An 18,110-nucleotide genomic window follows, 5' to 3' on the forward strand; every position below is an offset into this window, starting at 1 on the left:
GTAGATTTGGTGGGTTGTAGGGGGATGAGTCTGGATGGGATGCTCTGCGGTTTGGTGTGGACTTGTTGGGCCGAAGGGCCTGTTTCCACACTGTAGGGATTCTATGATTCTATAATACACAACAGCCTGATTGTGTGTATTATTCTTTTTAGATTATATATGGATGTGTCAGATCCAGTGGAAGTCATTCTCAAATTTGATGCATATTTTTCTGCTATTTCTAAAGAGCAGTCTGTTTATCCTGGCAGAATTTGAAAAGTTGCAGGGTTCAGAAAAATAACTGAAACCTCCAATAATCTTGAAATTATCTCATTTAATTACACAGTGACTTCTGGGCAGTGATTCATATATTTTAACTGTTCTAAAACAATGTCATTTTGTTTAGAAAAATAAAAATTAGCTCATGTATATATTTGTAAACACAATGTCAATTCTATTTTCCTGAAATGTTCTCTCCAGATCGAGGCAGGTGTGAACATTGAACGTTACACAAAATTACAGAAAACAAAATAACCTCAACTGAAAATGAAAGACAATAACCACTAAGTTAGTGACAACAAAGTGTGGAGCTGGATGAACACAGCAGGCCAAGCAGCATCTTAAGAGCTTTTGTGCTCCTAAGATGCTGCTTGGCCTGCTGTGTTCATCCGGCTCCATACTTTGTTGTCTCGGATTCTCCAGCATCTGCAGTTCCCATTATCTCTAATAGCTAACTTAGTTATCTTTTTCAAAGGACCATTATATGAAAATATTTAAAAACTTCTCAAACATAAAAACAGAAAGATTTTAAAGTCACAAAATGTTGTTTATTAAACAGTAATACTGGGCAAGATGTGAGCCAGAATATAAAATCTGACCTAGGGGTCGTGAAACCAGCGTCATTTGTGTCAGTGTAATTGATGACGAGGATTTGAACTTTGTTCTTGTTTATTGGGACTTGAAAGTCACGGCAACGATAACTACAAGGCACCTGAGTGTGTATTCCACTTAATTGTTTAATGGCCTGAGGAATAAACGGGCCTCTGCTTAATTTTGTAGAAACCAATTTGTGTAAATATGTAGTTCAAGTTTTTAAAATGAGTCTTTTTGAAGACAAAACTATTGGGTAGCTAATTATAGTAATTTATTTTCACCACTATTTGTCTGCTAATTTACAGTGTCAGTAGCACTATTTATTTTATTTTTGTTGCTTTATCATACTGCTTTATCCCTGTTTACTTCACATTTGGTCCTAAAAAATGGAATGGAGTGAGCAGTAATTTTTGGTAGTCTTATAATTTCTTTTCCCTGCACTATATTTTTTGTAATCTTACAGTAGGTATAAGATCTTAACCTCCCAGCAGAAGTTGAAAGCAAAAATTTGAAAACAGTGAAAAGATGAATTGCTTTGACATGGTTGAGTTTCATTAAAATTATGATTGAACCCTAAGATCAGTCTATCGATTTTCCTAAACTGTACACTAAACCGTGAGTTTAGTATTGCTCTGACGCACTAATGTAAATATTACCCACGGCAGAAGTGTCCTTCCTTGGATGCAACGCGATGCCTGTGACTTGGAATTTTCATTTACAAGGAGGAGGGAGGTTGTCTTTACAAAATATCAATATGTTTATGCTGAATGAATGTTACAGAAAACAGTAAGTTAAAAAGTTAATAAAATGTGAGGCTGGACGAACACAGCAGGCCAAGCAGCATCTCAGGAGTACAAAAGCTGACGTTTCGGGCCTAGACCCTTCATCAGAGAGCTTCTGGGAAGGAAGGGTCAGCAGACCCAAACTCTGGCTTTTCTTCACAGATGCTGCTAGACCTACTGAGCTTTCCAGCTTTTTGTATGAGTTTGTACCCATTTCTGGGAAGGAAGGGTCAGCAGACCCAAACTCTGGCTTTTCTTCACAGATGCTGCTAGACCTACTGAGCTTTCCAGCTTTTTGTATGAGTTTGTACCCATTTCTGGGAAGGAAGGGTCAGCAGACCCAAACTCTGGCTTTTCTTCACAGATGCTTAAAAAGTTACTTTTTCAATGACAATTTACATCTCCTTCTTCTCACATATTATTCAATATTAATATTGGGGTCTCTGAACAGAACATATTCTGAAAAATGCTGAAATGTTTCAAAAATCTTTTAGTTGGTATTTGTTAACCTGTTACTTGCTGAATAACATTTATATACGTGGATTTATTGCAGGAAAAGTAGAAAATATTTTCTACCATGTCTTTGAGGCCCCTTTTTCCGCAAGTTCAAATAAAAACTGTATCGTACTTAACAACAGATTTTTTACACGTAAAATATTCAGCACCTGAAGACTTCCAGTGTCCTCATAGGCACCACAGAGATTACTTCCTTCCTATGAGGCTTGCTGTTGCTAGCCAATAAAATTTGGTGAAGCCTATGTACCACTTAACATAACTTCTTTTCATCATAGAAAACATGACATCAACAGATAGTCAAGTGTGAAGAAAAATTATGAAACTGGTATAAATATTCTTTTGCATTCCGTCTGGGAACTATCTCCACTCTGTAAACGTCATTTATGCCAATAGCTCCCTGTGCCTTTCCTTCTTGTTTCTTTCCCCATCTTTCCCAATTCTTTCTCCTACCCTGACCCATCCAGTCTTATTACCTGAGTGGGTACATATCTGGCAATTCTTATTTTCAGTAGTTCAGTCACAGACAGATTAAAAATTATAAAATAAAAATACTGGGAAGACTCATTTACTGTTGCAATAAATGTATCTATCCAAACTTTGTAAAAAGGCAAAATCCTGTAAATTTTAGCGAATGTTGTAAAAAAAAAGTTTACATAGCAATACAGACATGAGATTTTAATTTCATTTATAGTCTTAATCAGAATTAACTCTTATTTCTTTCATGCTAATATGTTTCTACCCTTGGCATTTTAGTTTGCCCTGTTAGACTAAATCTTCAGCTTCATTCTTTGTGCTAGAATTTACAATGAAGACCCTAGAAAAGTTGATACTATTTAGTAGGTTTTATTGTAAATCAAATGCTTAGGAACTGTCAAAGTCCTAAGCACAACCTCAGTAAACCAAAAACACAGAGCCTTACCAATCTGGAACACACAAATATGTCTTCACTGTAGCTAATTCTCTTCTCACTTGTTTATAGACTCCTGGACATGTGCTCATCAGAGCTCTTTAAAATCTTCTGCGTGAATTACTCACTCATTGGTACACATAACCATGCCAAATCCACCCATTACATGATCAACTAAAAAGGGCAGTTAAATATAAATTCATGTGAAGTTAATCTAATGTGTAGGTATGTATCTGATGAGTAACTTAGGTAATGGAGTAATTGGAGCAGCACGGTGGCTCAGTAGTTAGCACTGCAGCCTCAGCACCAGCGACCCATATTCGTTTTCAGCCTCGGGCGACTGTCTGTGGGGAGTTTGCACATTCTCCCATGTCTGCATGGGTTTCCTCTGGGTGCTTCAGTTTCCTCCCACAGTCCAAAGATGTGCAGGCTACGTGGATCGGCCATGCTCAAATTGCCCATAGTGTTCAGGGGTGTGTAGGTTCTCGGGGGATGGGTCTGGGTGGGATGCTCCAAGGGGCAGTGTGGACTTGTTGGGCCAAAGGGCCTATTTCCACACTGTAGGGAATCTAATCTAAGCCATTCTTTGGTGTGGTCATTGCCAGTTACCCAATTACACTGCAAATCCCATCTACATGTATGGCTTAGAAGAGGTGGACGCGAGGAAGTTGTTTCCGTTAGGCGGGGAGACTAGGACCCGTGGGCACAGCCTTAAAATTAGAGGGGGTAAATTTAAAACTGAAATGACTCAACATTTCTTCAGCCAGAGAATGGTGGGCTTGTGAAATTCATTGCCACGGAGTGCAGTGGAGGCCGGGATGTTGGATGCCTTCAAGGCAGAGATCAACAAATTCTTGATCTCAGAAGGAATCAAGGGCTATGGGGAGAGTGCAGGGAAGTGGAGTTGAAATGCCCATCAGCCATGATTTAAATGGCGGAGTGGACTTGATGGGCCGAATGGCCTTACTTCTACTCCTATGTCTTATGGTCTTACATTTGACTATAATTCATCTCTGAAAATGTATTGGCTCTTAAGTTGATTGTGAATTTCATATTTTTCTGCACCCACAGTCCTTCAGCGGAAACAATGGGTTGACTTTCAGAGGGCCCCACCTTGACCTTGGGTCTGTCAATCATGAACTGAATGCCTTTGCAGAAGGGACTTCTGTGGGTTCGCTTGTCATGTTCCTGCATGGCAAACATTTGACACGCAGTTAATGCCAACTATGCAGGAAGAGACACTTAACTGCACAATTGGTGTCTATGTTTGGCCTCAATTTGTGTTGGAAGGCTTTCCTGGCACAGATTAGCAGGGTGGTGGCAGGAAGGTGGTAGGGTCTCCATCTCCCCATGTCCACCTCAGCCACGAAACTCCCTTGGGTTGGTCATTAAATTCCTCCTGCTGAGTTCATTAGAACATTAATTTGATAACATCTTTATTCTTTTCAATTTTGAAATGCTCATCTTCTAGTAGTACTTCTCATACATTACAATATTTCTTGAGCTAGGAGATGACTTAATCTGTTCGCAAATGTCTACCAAAAAAAATTCTTGGCCAAACCAAAGGTTGGCATTTGAAAGCAATTTCATATGATTCATTCCTCTAATTTTATCCCTTTCCAAGATTGGGACTTTGCTTCTATTCATGTCCTTACACAAAGGTTCAATTATGATTTTTTTAATGGGGGAAAATCATATTATAAATTCAGATTTTACTTTGAACTGTCACAAGACCTTGATGCACTAATATAACAAGTTACATATCTTAAAAATAAATATTTCGTGCTATTGGTATGGCTCTAAATACAAATGACAGAATAAAGTGTGATTTCCTTTCAAATCTGTTTTTACAATTATCACAATTTTCCTCCAGATTTCAGTTGTATGGCCTGACCAGCACGTCAGCGAATTTGATTCCAGTTGGTTAAAAGCAAGACGCTTTGCTCAAATAACAAGAAAAGAGAAACAAGAAGAGCTTTTCTTAACAGGTAAGACAATTATTGCTTCATTCTCTAAGCATTGCATTGAGGCAAGGGAATGATGCTCTGTGCTGTATCGGTTTACCGTGCTGTATCGGTTACCTGCAATGTTGTTATTTTTGGCTTAAAAGAGGAAAAGCAATCATAATTTAAATTCACCTTCTGTCTCCCTTTGCCTGTGACATAGTCTCAACCTGTTATGTGAAACAGTGTATCATTACTACGCTGGAATATTTTTATCAACCTATTTTTAGCATTAACTGAGCTTTCATTAAAAAAAACATAATAAGCAGTACCAAGCATTCCATAAGTTTATGCTGATTACCACTATTACCTGAAGGAAATATCATAAAAGTGGAAGTGAGTAGAATTTGGCTGCAATTGTATTTTTGCTTGCTCACGAAAAAATAATTTTGCTTCTTGCACAGTCTTTGCCAATTATTCGCTGTAGCTGCAAAGTCAGCTGCTCATCAAGTATTCTATTTCAGTGATCAAAGAACACTCCAGGCCACTAATCTGAGTATTGATCAGGTTCAGAAACCTGCTGGTTCTGTTTCAATTCCTCTGTGTCTGCTTTGGAAAGCGCACTACAGATTTTGTTTTAGACAAGGCATAGCATATAAGACTAAACAAAGAACCGTGGATGCGAGAAATCAGAAACAAAAACAAATTACTGATAAAACTCATCAGGTCGGGCAGCATCTGTGAGGAGAAAAGAGTTAACGTTTTTGGTCCAGTGATTCTTCTTGAGAGTGAGTTCAATAATATTTTGTTTTTAACAGAGCAGCCTCAGGATGACTTAATTGTAGTGATTAAAATTATCAGAGGCCAAAAGCAAGTAAATAGGTTTGCCCTCTTTCCATTTTTAGAGGGGGTCAAGAATCGGGGGCATTAATTTTTGCCTTCTTGAATGGCTTTAGTCCTTGGGTAGCTGCAACCACAGTGTTTTAGGAAGGGAGTTTCAGGATTTTGTCTCACGACAGGGAAGGAATGGTGATACAGTTCCAAGTTAGGATTGTCCATGGCTTGGAGCGTAATGTGGTGGTGCCTCTCACCTGTATTTGCTGCCATTCTCCTTGTGGCAGTGCAGGAGGCCCGTGATGGACATGTCGTCTGAAGAATGGGAGGGGGAGTTAACAGTCCATCTTCCGCACCTACACAGGCCCCAAACCCCACCTCTTCCTCCGTTACATTGATGACTGTATCGGTGCCGCCCCTTGCTCCCCAGAGGAGCTTGAACAGTTCATCCACTTCACCAACACCTTCCACCCTAACCTCAAGTTCACCTGGGCCATCTCCAAAAAACCTCTCATCTTCCTGGACCTCTCAGTCTCCATCTCAGGTAACGAGCTAGAAATTGATGTCCATTTCAAGCCCACCGACTCCCACAGCTACCTAGAATGCACCTCCTCCCATCCACCCTCCTGCAAAAATGCCAGCCCCTATTCCCAATTTCTCCGCCTCTGCCACATCTGCTCCCAGGATGAGGCATTCAACTCCCGCACATCCCAGATGTCCAAGTTCTTCAAGGATCACAACTTGCCCCCCGCAGTGGTCGAGAACGCCCTTGACCACGTCTCCCGCATTTCCCGCAACACATCCTTCACACCCCGCCCCCGCCACAACCGCCCCAAGAGGATCCCCCGCGTTCTCACACACCACCCCACCAACCTCTGGATACAACACATCATCCTCCGACACTTCCTCCATCTACAATCCAACCCCACCATCCAAGCTATTTTTCCATCCCCACCCCTGTCTGCTTTCCGGAGAGACTCCCTTGTTCGCTCCACACTCCCCTCCAACCCCACCACACCCGGCACCTTCCCCTGCAACCACAGGAAGTGCTACACTTGCCCCCACACCTCCTCCCTCACCCCCATCCCAGGCCCCAAGATGACTTTCCACATTAAGCAGAGGTTCACCTGCACATCTGCCAATGTGGTATACTGCATCCATAGTACCCGGTGTGGCTTCCTCTACATTGGGGAAACCAAGCAGAGGCTTGGGGACCGCTTTGCAGAACACCTCCACTCGGTTCGCAATAAACAACTGCACCTCCCAGTCGCGAACCATTTTAACTCCCCCTCCCATTCTTTAGATGACATGTCCATCATGGGCCTCCTGCAGTGCCACAAGGATGCCACCCGAAGGTTGCAGGAACAGCAACTCATATTCCGCGTGGGAACCCTGCAGCCCAATGGAATCAATGTGGACTTCACCAGCTTCAAAATCTCCCCTTCCCCCATCGCATCCCCAAACCAGCCCAGTTCGTCCCCTCCCCCCACTGCATCACACAACCAGCCCAGCTCATCCCCTCCCCCCACTGCATCCCAAAACCAGCCCAGCGTGTCTCTGCCTCCCTAACCTGTTCTTCCTCTCACCCATCCCTTCCTCCCACCTCAAGCCGCACCTCCATTTCCTCCCTACTAATCTCATCCCGCCTCCTTGACCTGTCCATCTTCCCTGGACTGACCTATTGCCTCCCTACCTCCCCACCTGTACTGTCCTGTCCACCTATCTTCTTTTTTCCCCATCTTCGGTCTGTCTCCCCCTCTCTCCCTATTTATTCCAGAACCCTCTCCCCATCCCCCTCTCTGATGAAGGGTCTAGGCCCGAAATGTCAGCATTTGTGCTCCTGAGATGCTGCTTGGCCCTCTGTGTTCATCCTGATTCACACTTTATTATCTTGGATTCTCCAGCATCTGCAGTTCCCGTTATCTCTGATACAATCAAAATCAAAGACACAGGTTTCATAGCTATTTGGAGTTTCTCCAAGATAGACAGCACCTGATTTATGAAGGCCCAACTCATGACAGCTTGAACTTACAAATTCGATCCCACACAGGGGTTTAATTTTAAAGACCTGACATCTGGATACTTCTTGTACTTATGAACAGCTGCTCTACATCAAACTGTATCTTGTTCTGACTTGAGTACAAATGGACTTGCGAACAGATTTCAGAATGGAACCTGTTTGCAACCCATACGCTTTGGCAATAAGTTCTACAGATTAACCACCCTCTGGCTGAAGAAATGCCTTCTCATCTCGGTCCTAAAATACCATCCTATCGCTCTGAGGCTGTGCCTCATCTCTGTTAATGGAAACAGCTTCTCCACATCCATTGTATCAAGATCTCTCAGTATTTTGCAGGGTTTCAATCCGATTCCCCCTTATTTTTCTAAATTCCGTCAAATCCAGACCCAGCGCCCTCAAATGCTGCTCGTATGACAAGCCCTTCATCCTTGGGATCATTCTTGTAAATCTCCTCTGAACCCCCTCCAATGCCAACATGTCCTTCTTTAGCTACAGAGCCCAAATTCCTCACAATATTCCAAAAAAAACAGTCTGACCAGAGCCTTATTCAGCTTCAGCAGTACACCTCTGCTCTTGTATTCTAGCCCACTTGATAGAAATGCTAATATTGCATTTGGCCTTCTGTCAACTGAGTTTTCATGTTAACCTGAAGAGAGTCCTGAATTTGGATTCCTACTTCGCTTTGTACTTCATATTTCTGAAGCCTGTCCCCAGTTAGAAAATAGTCTGCATCCCTGTCCTTCCTATCAAAGTGCACAACATCACACTTTCCTACTTGGTATTCCATCTACCACATCTTTGTCCATCCTCCTTGCCTGTCCAAGTCCTTCTATCCCCCTCTGCCTCCTCTCACTTGTCCTTCCATTCATCTTTGCTTGTTCCTTTATTCTTAACTTTATTCTCTCCAATTCATGTTATCTCAGTTCCTAATCTCTTTAGAGTTCAACATTTTATAATTCCACCTCTCTCTTTCCATTTTTCTTTTTTCGCTTCGTCTCTCTCTCTAATTCAGGTTTCCTTATTTCCAATTCGCTTTTCCCTTATTTCCCCTCACTTTCTATTTCAATTTTCTTCTCTTTGTCTTTTCCATTTCAAGTCTTTTCGTTTCTCTTTTTCTCTCAAAATCATTTCTTTCAATTTCTAGCTGAATCCTAGCTAATTCAAACAATGATGCATCAAGTTCAGGTTTCACTCCTTTTAGTCCTGGATGCTGGTAATTACTTTAAGCATTTTATCTCTATGAAATCCTGACTTCATTTCTACCTTCTACTTGTGTATTAACTCTCTTGGTTTAGCCTTAGTCAAATGTTTTGTATAATCCACGGATGTATCTGTTACTTCCAGAAAAATCTTAGCAACATTCCAACCCATTTTGAAAGTCTATTTTGTACAATAAACTTCACCACAACATTCCTGTTAAATGGCTAGTACTTCCACTTCTACATTTCTTGAAAAGAAACAGATTTGTCTTAAATTCAATGAATTCAAATCCTGCAAGAGTACCCATTATGTTGTAACAATGATAGTAAGATTGGCCATGTCGCAACCCAGAAGGTAATGTCATGGGCCAGATTTTCTAGTGAGTGACAAACTCACACAGTTGCCACTCTGGCCCTTCTGTTTTTTTTACAAAAGAAGAGAAGTCCACATTTCTGAGAGGAGATTCTGCTCTGGTTTTTCTCAGAAAAAAGAGGGCATACTTTAATCCTGGGAGTTCTGTTGTAGCGTGGAACTTTCAGAGGAAGGCACATCAGCTTAATTTGAAAATTAAAGGTCCAGACTGTGACTTTGACAGCTGTTATCAGAGGACAATTGTAAAGTAAGTGTGATGTTAGGTTTTTGGGAGGTTGGTGTTGCCAGCTGAGTGGGATAGTACGGTGCCAGGTATGTCAGATGCCTAATGAATGGTGTAGATGGTCAGAAGCAAAATGGGTCAGGAGTATAATAAAATGTGAGGCTGGATGAACACAGCAGGCCAAGCAGCATCTCAGGAGTGTGCTCCTGAGATGCTGCTTGGCCTGCTGTGTTCATCCAGCCTCACATTTTATTATCTTGGAATCTCCAGCATCTGCAGTTCCCATTATCTCTGGGTCAGGAGTATGGTGGTAGCTAAGTGGAGTGCTGTATTGGTAACATGCCTATGGAGCCTGCATAGGGTTTGGAGTTGGGTTTGGTCAGGCAGAGTGTTGAGTTCAATAGTGGTGCTGTTGGCGGCTGGGGAGGAGAATGGGTCCAGTGACAGCATTTCAGAGGAGTTTGTGGCTGGTTCTGCAATGGGCTTGGAGTGACCAGCAGGAGCTCTGGAGGGTCGTTCCAGCAGAGGGGTTGTTCAGGTGTAGATTGGGTGGGGATATCAGTATGGCTGTCGGGGTAATGGCGGGTCCTGGCCTAGGGGTTGAGGTGGCAGTGGGGTGGTTGTTGGGTATTTTGTAGGCAGGGGCTTTCAGTCCTGAGCAGTGAGGTGGATGCTTGGTCCCGGGACAGGGGTGTTGGATCCCTTGTGAGTGTCAGGTCAGGATCTAGGTTTGTAGGAGGGATGTGAATGAGATCATTATAAGGTCAGTTTAATAGTTACTCAGAGCTATACTATATATTTAATAGTCTAATTTTTTCTTAGTAATTATTTTATTTAAATTCATTGGAACCATTCAAAGTCTGTAATATATTTGGAGACTTTCACTGGATTCCAGGTGTAATGGAATTCAAGTGCAACATTCAATTTGGAGTATGCTACAATGTGTATTCCGTATGTTCCCCTGCACAATTCCAAGCTACACTTAGGCAACAACTGTCTGTCCAGTGAAAAATCTGCCCAAATATGTTTAATTTTTGTAGTTGGTTACCATGGTGTATAGTCACTCAAACATGTTCACGCAAGGCTGCAGATATTCAAACAATGGAATGTGAGTTTATTACACAATAGGAAAAAAAATTAATTGGAAAGATAATAACACAAACAGCAGAACAAAGGCTTGATCTGTCTTTCTCAGTCATGACATAGATTATAAGAGCATGGAGGTTATGTTTGAGCTGTACAAAACTTTGGTTAGGCCACAACTGGAGTAGTGCATACAGTTCTGAGCACTGCATTACAGGAAAGTTGTGATTGCACTGAAGGGACTGCAGAGGAGATTCACTGGGATGTTGCTTGTGATGGAGCATTTTAGCCATAAGACAGGCGGTATAAGCTTGTAGGTAACACATTGTAGCACTGGAGGACACAGCAGGCTGGGCAGCATCTGAGGAGCAGGAAAGCTGATGTTTCAAGGGATCCTGACCTGAAACATCAACTTTGCTGCTCCTCTGATGCTGCCTGAAATGTTGTGTTCCTGTAGCTCTATACTGCATTATCTCGACTCCAACATTGGTAGTTCTAACTATCTCTGGGTAAGCTTGTTTTGTTTTCTTTGGAGCAGAAAAGTGGGACCTGATTGAGGTGTGTAAGATTATGAAAGGAATGGAGAGGGTGGATCGAAAGCAGTTTTTCCTCTTAGTTGAAGGGTAAGTAACAAGGGGACATAATTTTAAGGTGAAACTCTGATAAAATAGTGAAACTTGATCTGTCTTTCAAGAAAACCATGCTGACTCATCCTGATTGTGTCATGATTTTCTAAATGTGCTGCTGTTCTTTTCTGAATCAAGAACTCTAGAATTTTTTTGGTGATAGATGTTTGGCTAACTGGCCTAAAAGTTTCCATTTCCTGTCTTTCTCCCTTCTTGAATAGAGATTTTTTTTATAGTTTCCTAACCTGCTTGGATCTTAGTGAATCTAGCAACTTTGGAAGACTACAATCAAGAAACTTGCAGTGGAACACACCGCTAGAAGCAGATGAAAGTTGTGGAAGCAAAGTCAGAAGAAATCTGATATACATCTAAATATTGAAGCTGACAATGAAGAATTCTAAAATATCTGGAATACTGTGAACAATTCTGGGCCTCTGATGTGAAGAAAAATAAACTGACATTGGAGGCAGTTCAGAGAAGGCTCCCTGGGCTGATTCCAAGTATGGAGGGACTGTCTTCTGAGGAGAGATTGTGTAAATTGAGTCTGTACTCATTGGAATTTACAAGAATGAAAGGCAATCTGATTGAAACATGCAAGATTCTTAGGGGACTTGACAGGTTAGATAGAGAGATGTTGTTTCTTCTTGTGGTAGAGTCTATGACCATAGGGCATTATCCAGAATTAGTTAGCATCTAAGACAGAAATGTTAGGGAAATTCTTCTCCCAGAGTGTGACAAAACTGTGAAATTCTTCACTGCAGAGGTTGTCAAGGTTGGTACATGAAGTATATTCAAGGCCTAGATGGACAGAATTTTAATCAGTGAGAAAATCAAGTGTTATTGGGAAAAGGCAGAAGAGTGGAGCCAAGGATTATCAGATCAGCCATGATTTTATACAATGACAAGCAGACTTGATGAGCTGAAAAGCCTACTTCTGCTGCAGTGTCTTATGGTTCTTAAATTGTTCCTTCTTGTTATGAATGTATCTCTATTAGAAAGGGGGATTTTTATCTGATAGGATGATGAGCGCTTGCTGCCTCATAGTGCCAGTGGCCCGGGTTCGATTCCCTCTTGGGCAACTGCCTGTGTGGAGTTTGCACATTCTCCCCGTGTCTGCGTGGGTCTCCTCCGAGTGCTCTGGTTTCCTCCCACAGTCCAAAGATGTGCAGTTTAGGTGGATTGTCCATTCTAAATTGCCCATAGAGTTCAGGGATATGTAGATTAGGTGGGGAGATAATAGGAACTGCAGATGCTGGAGAATCCAAGACAACAAAGTGTGGAGCTGGATGAACACAACAGGCCAAGCAGCATCTCAGGAGCACAAAAGCTGACATTTCGGGCCTAGACCCTTCATCAGAGGGTAATGAAGGGTCTAGGCCCGAAACGTCAGCTTTTGTGCTCCTGAGATGCTGTTTGGCCTGCTGTGTTCATCCAGCTCCACACTTTGTTGTCTTGTAGATTAGGTGGGTTTGGGGAATGGGTCTGGGTGGGATGCTCAGAGGGTCGATGCGGACTTGTTGGGCTGAAAGGCCTGTTTCCACACTGTAGGGATTCTATAAAAATAAAACAAACATCATCAGCACCTGCGACTCGTCCGTCAGTCAATCATCATTAAAACTTGTAGCAAGCAGCAGGCACCTAAGTCATGCATCCTGCTGATTCTATGCAAACCAAAGAACTATTTAATTTACGTGAAACTCTGTTAGGGTCAACAGTGCACATACTGGCCATAACTACTCTTCATGTTTATGGCAGCATGTGCAAACTCTGCCGCAGATTTTTGTTTGTGATACAGAGTCCTTAAAGTTGAAAGAGACATATGCAAATCCAGGCTGGAGGACTAGAGCAGATAGAAAATTAGTTTCCAGTCAACTCTGATCAATATTGTTCTGCTTGAACCCAGCAACTCTTTTACTTCTTCCCTAAAGTGTATTGAAGAAAATCCCGCAAGAGCTGCCTGATTGTAATACACATATCTTTATTACAACTTCTTTACAGATGACCTTTTTAGTTACTTCGTCAAACATTCACAGAGCTATATTTAAATGAGGACAAAAAAGATTGGCTTTTGAATGTAGTGTAGAGGATTCTGACCAGAAATCAGGGAATATTAAAGGCAACTTACATTTGCATAGGGCCTTTAATATTGCAAAATGACCCAAAGTGCTCCATAGGAACATTACAAATTAAAACTCCACTTTAACACAGAACAGAAGACATTCAGCTTGATTAAAAAAAATGTTTTTCAGAGTGTCTTAAAGGAATATGAATTGAAGAGATGGAATTTTGGACCATAGGGCCGAGGCAATCAAAAGTATTGCTGTCATGGATGGGATCATGAAAATCCCTGTAGGCCATTACAGGTGGGCAATAAATGCTGGCCTAACTAGTAACGCCACATCCCATGAACAAACAAAAAGTATCAGAAATCTCAAGATGCCATAATTAAAGGAGCACAAATATTTTGACAAGAGTGTGGGCTCCAAGAGATTCCTAAAATAGGGAGTCATGACCAGCGTCTGCACTGTTGACCCTAAAATGATTTCATGCAAATACAAATACTTATTTGATGATACAGTATTTGAGTATTACTGATAAAAGACACAAATTGTCAAAGCTTTTCATCTTGCTCTCATCCAGACCATTTACAAAAATAAAACAAAGGGGAAAACCCAACATTTATATTGGATGAAATGAGAGTGTTGACCAGTGCACTCTAATTGGTTGACACATTACCATGAAGAATGCAGCTGTTCATGATGATTGATGGTTAATATCCAGTATTTGTTTAGGTTTCAAAATAGGCAAGATGACTTTGATTAATCAGGGTACTTTCCTGAGAAATAAACTATTGAATGATAGTCACCTGTTATATTGAGTATAAACAGGTGTGATGCATACACAGATAGTAGGAACTGCTGATGCTAAAGAATCTGAGTTAACATGGTGTAAAGCTGGATGAACACAGCAGGTTAAGCAGTATCAGAGGAACAGGAAAGTTTGATGTTTCAGGTCGAGACCCTTCTTCAGAAATCAAAAATTCTGAAGAAGGGTCTTGACCTGATGTGTACATATATTTTTTTTCTGTCTGCAAATAACAGGATCCTTGGTGTCAATAATAGATAGCTTTCAGTATGTGCAAGTGACCCATTTGAATGGTAATCCTAAATTGGTTGTCAGTGTGTTTCTTTGCAGATATATTTATGCAGCAAACATTCAATTGCAGAATCATATCCAGTGTTGGACAATGTGTGTTGTGTGTTTTACAAGTGCAGTGTGGTTTGGTACAGTCAACTTCTTGCATGTTGTGAATAGTAAACTGTGGGTGTGTCCCTAGACACTTTTTTTTGCTGCAGCATGACAATGATTGTTGCTGGTGCAGCGGAGGTACAGCATTGAAGTGCAGAAGTATATTGCAAGTGGATCAGAGATCATGAGGGTTCTTATAGGCTGGCATATGTTGGATTCCAATGTCCATGGACTTGGCAGAGCCCACGGAGCAAGTCCTGAAATGTTAGTGTTTGATTTTTAATGTGAAGATTGTTCAGAACGTTAAAACTGAATCTGTCAGGTGCTTGCTCTGGTTTCCTTGTTTTCCTGACATTGAGTTTGTTTGCTACATTTAGCAAGATTGGAGGATGAATATTGGTGAGCTGAGTTAGACTGTTGAAAAGGTGCCTAGCAAAACCTGGCCCTTGTCAAAAGGCAGCTCAATGCTGCCTAGCAAGACTCTGCCTGTGAAAAGCATAAAAGATGGCATGAGTTGCTCCTGACTTTGGAATGGAACTTATCATACTTGTTACCTGAGTTTGCCACACATCTTGCTATAGCACACGTTGCTCGGACTCCTATAAGAATCTTACCATTGAACAATGTTGCAACTGGGCTCTTGTCAATGTTAGTCTTTAATTAAATAGAGAACATGCCATCATAATACAAACAAACCTTTCCCACTTGTTAAAAGGCTTTTGTGATTCAGCAAGAGAGCCTTTTCTCCAGAATATTCAACTTTTTACCTTATTTTTGTCATGTCCTAGATATTAACAGTGGGATATGGCAATGATAATGCCATTAAGGGAAGATAGCATGAATGTTGCTTTCCACATTTCAGCTGAAACCTGAATTTTGATGAGGTTTTGTTGTGTAAGTGAAGGCAGCTGCTTCCCTGTCTTCATGGACAAATGTAAACAAACATTATAACAGTGTGGAGCTGAATGAACCCTTCATTAGGCCCTAAATGTCAGTTTTTTTTTTGTGCTCCTGAGATGCTGCTTGACCTGCTTTGTTCATCCAGCTTCACACTTTGTTACCTTTGGATTCTCCAGCATCTGCAGTTCCCATTATCACGTAAACAAACATTAGCTTTTTTTTTAACATAAAACTCATTCTTCTCTAAATCTTATTCTGTTTTTCCCATCTTCTATTTCTACCTGCATTTGGGACCTACCAAGATTATATCCATGCTGTAGTTTTAATGTGTGTTCTGAAAGGACAATTATGGCATTTGAGATAATTAAAACTACGGGGGGGGGGTGGGTGATAAATGCTTTGATAGGCAGGTTTGACATTAACAGAAAATGTGATAATTGATACAAGTTCAGTCACACGTGAGAACCCATTGTAATGAAAAATATTGATCCTGCATATAAACTAGGATATTAGCAAGGGTGCAAATGATCAACGTTACATTGCATGAGGTGTTCCCATTTATTTATCTTTTAGTAAAATATAGAAGCCAATATTTGGGTGACTGGATTCCATGCCTGACAGCAGTTTTGTCAAAAAATGTCAAGGGTTCTTGCCAGCTTTTCATCTACTATCTGATCAATTTAGCCTGTGTGATGTATGTTAAAACATACTGTATTTTGTACTCACTTGTACCAAATGATAGCAATTGTTTTATTAGTACTTCATAGAAAGGCAAGAAAATTCATTACCAATTTTAAAATCATTCGTGAGTCTCGGCATACTACAGGATATTGTCAGTTATTATTCTTAACCACTGACTTCGTTCAGGTGTGCTTAAAATATAACTTATCAAATAAATGTTGCAGGGTTTAATCTCCAATATAAATTATTACCTGGGAATACTATCAGTGCGGAATGCTACATTCTCAGGCTATAAGACTAGATATTAACAGACATGTTACTATAGCTAATAAAATGTGAGGCTGGATGAACACAGCAGGCCGAGCAGCATCTCAGGAGCACAAAAGCTGACGTTTCAGGCCTAGACCCTTCATCAGAGAGGGGGATGGGGTGAGGGTTCTGGAATAAATAGGGGGAGAGAGGGGGAGGTGAAGGTGTTCCTACAGACTAAGGGGGTGGCCATGGGCACCCGCATGGGCTCCAGCTATGCCTGCCTCTTTGTAGGTTACGTGGAACAGTCCCTCTTCCACACCTACACAGGCCCCAAACCCCACCTCTTCCTCCGGTACATTGACTGTATCGGCGCCGCCTCTTGCTCCCCAGAGGAGCTCGAACAGTTCATCCACTTCACCAACACCTTCCACCCCAACCTTCAGTTCACCTGGGCCATCTCCAGCACATCCCTCACCTTCCTGGACCTCTCAGTCTCCATCTCAGGCAACCAGCTTGTAACTGATGCCCATTTCAAGCCCACCGACTCCCACAGCTACCTAGAATACACCTCCTCCCACCCACCCTCCTGCAAAAATTCCATCCCCTATTCCCAATTCCTCCACCTCCGCCGCATCTGCTCCCATGATAAGACATTCCACTCCCACACATCCCAGATGTCCAAGTTCTTCAAGGACCGCAACTTTCCCCCCACAGTGATCGAGAACGCCCTTGACCGCGTCTTCCGCTTTTCCCGCAACACATCCCTCACACCCCGCCCCCGCCACAACCGCCCTAAGAGGATCCCCCTCGTTCTCACACACCACCCCACCAACCTCCGGATACAACGCATCATCCTCCGACACTTCCGCCATCTACAATCCGACCCCACCACCCAAGGCATTTTTCCATCCCCACCCCTGTCTGCTTTCCGGAGAGACCACTCTCTCCGTGACTCCCTTGTTCGCTCCACACTGCCCTCCAACCCTACCACACCTGGCACCTTCCCTGCAACCGCAGGAAATGCTACACTTGCCCCCGCACCTCCTCCCTCACCCCTATCCCAGGCCCCAAGATGACATTCCACATTAAGCAGAGGTTCACCTGCACATCTGCCAATGTGGTATACTGCATCCACTGTACCCGGTGTGGCTACCTCTACATTGGGGAAACCAAGCGGAGGCTTGGAGACCGCTTTGCAGAACACCTCCGCTCGGTTCGCAACAAACAACTGCATCTCCAGTTGCAAACCATTTCCACTCCCCCTCCCATTCTTTAGATGACATGTCCATCATGGGCCTCCTGCAGTGCCACAATGATGCCACCCGTAGGTTGCAGGAACAGCAACTCATATTCCGCCTGGGAACCCTGCAGCCTAATGGTATCAATGTGGACTTCACCAGTTTCAAAATCTCCCCTTCCCCAACTGCATCCCTAAACCAGCCCAGTTCGTCCCCTCCCCCCACTCCACCACACAACCAGCCCAGCTCTTCCCCTCCACCCACTGCATCCCAAAACCAGTCCAACCTGTTTCTGCCTCCCTAACCTGTTCTTCCTCTCACCCATCCCTTCCTCCCACCCCAAGCCGCACCCCCATCTACCTACTAACCTCATCCCACCTCTTTGACCTGTCCGTCTTCCCTGGACTGACCTATCCCCTTCCTATCTCCTCT

The 18,110-nt window shown here is 42.4% G+C and overlaps 1 protein-coding gene across 5 annotated transcripts in view; it reads left to right on the forward strand.

Moving 5' to 3' along the window:
- The window catches only part of bbox1 (butyrobetaine (gamma), 2-oxoglutarate dioxygenase (gamma-butyrobetaine hydroxylase) 1), a 177,237-nt gene that overhangs the window by 17,643 nt on the left and 141,484 nt on the right, over positions 1–18,110 (forward strand). For all 5 annotated transcript variants that reach the window (XM_048545120.2, XM_059652150.1, XM_048545121.2 and 2 more), the window contains exon 3: positions 4,931–5,045. In XM_048545120.2, the coding sequence (XP_048401077.1) occupies positions 4,931–5,045 (115 nt within the window). The remainder of the gene's footprint in view (positions 1–4,930; positions 5,046–18,110) is intronic.

The sequence above is a fragment of the Stegostoma tigrinum genome, chromosome 17 (genome assembly GCF_030684315.1).
Source record: "Stegostoma tigrinum isolate sSteTig4 chromosome 17, sSteTig4.hap1, whole genome shotgun sequence".
Lineage (NCBI taxonomy): Eukaryota > Metazoa > Chordata > Chondrichthyes > Orectolobiformes > Stegostomatidae > Stegostoma > Stegostoma tigrinum.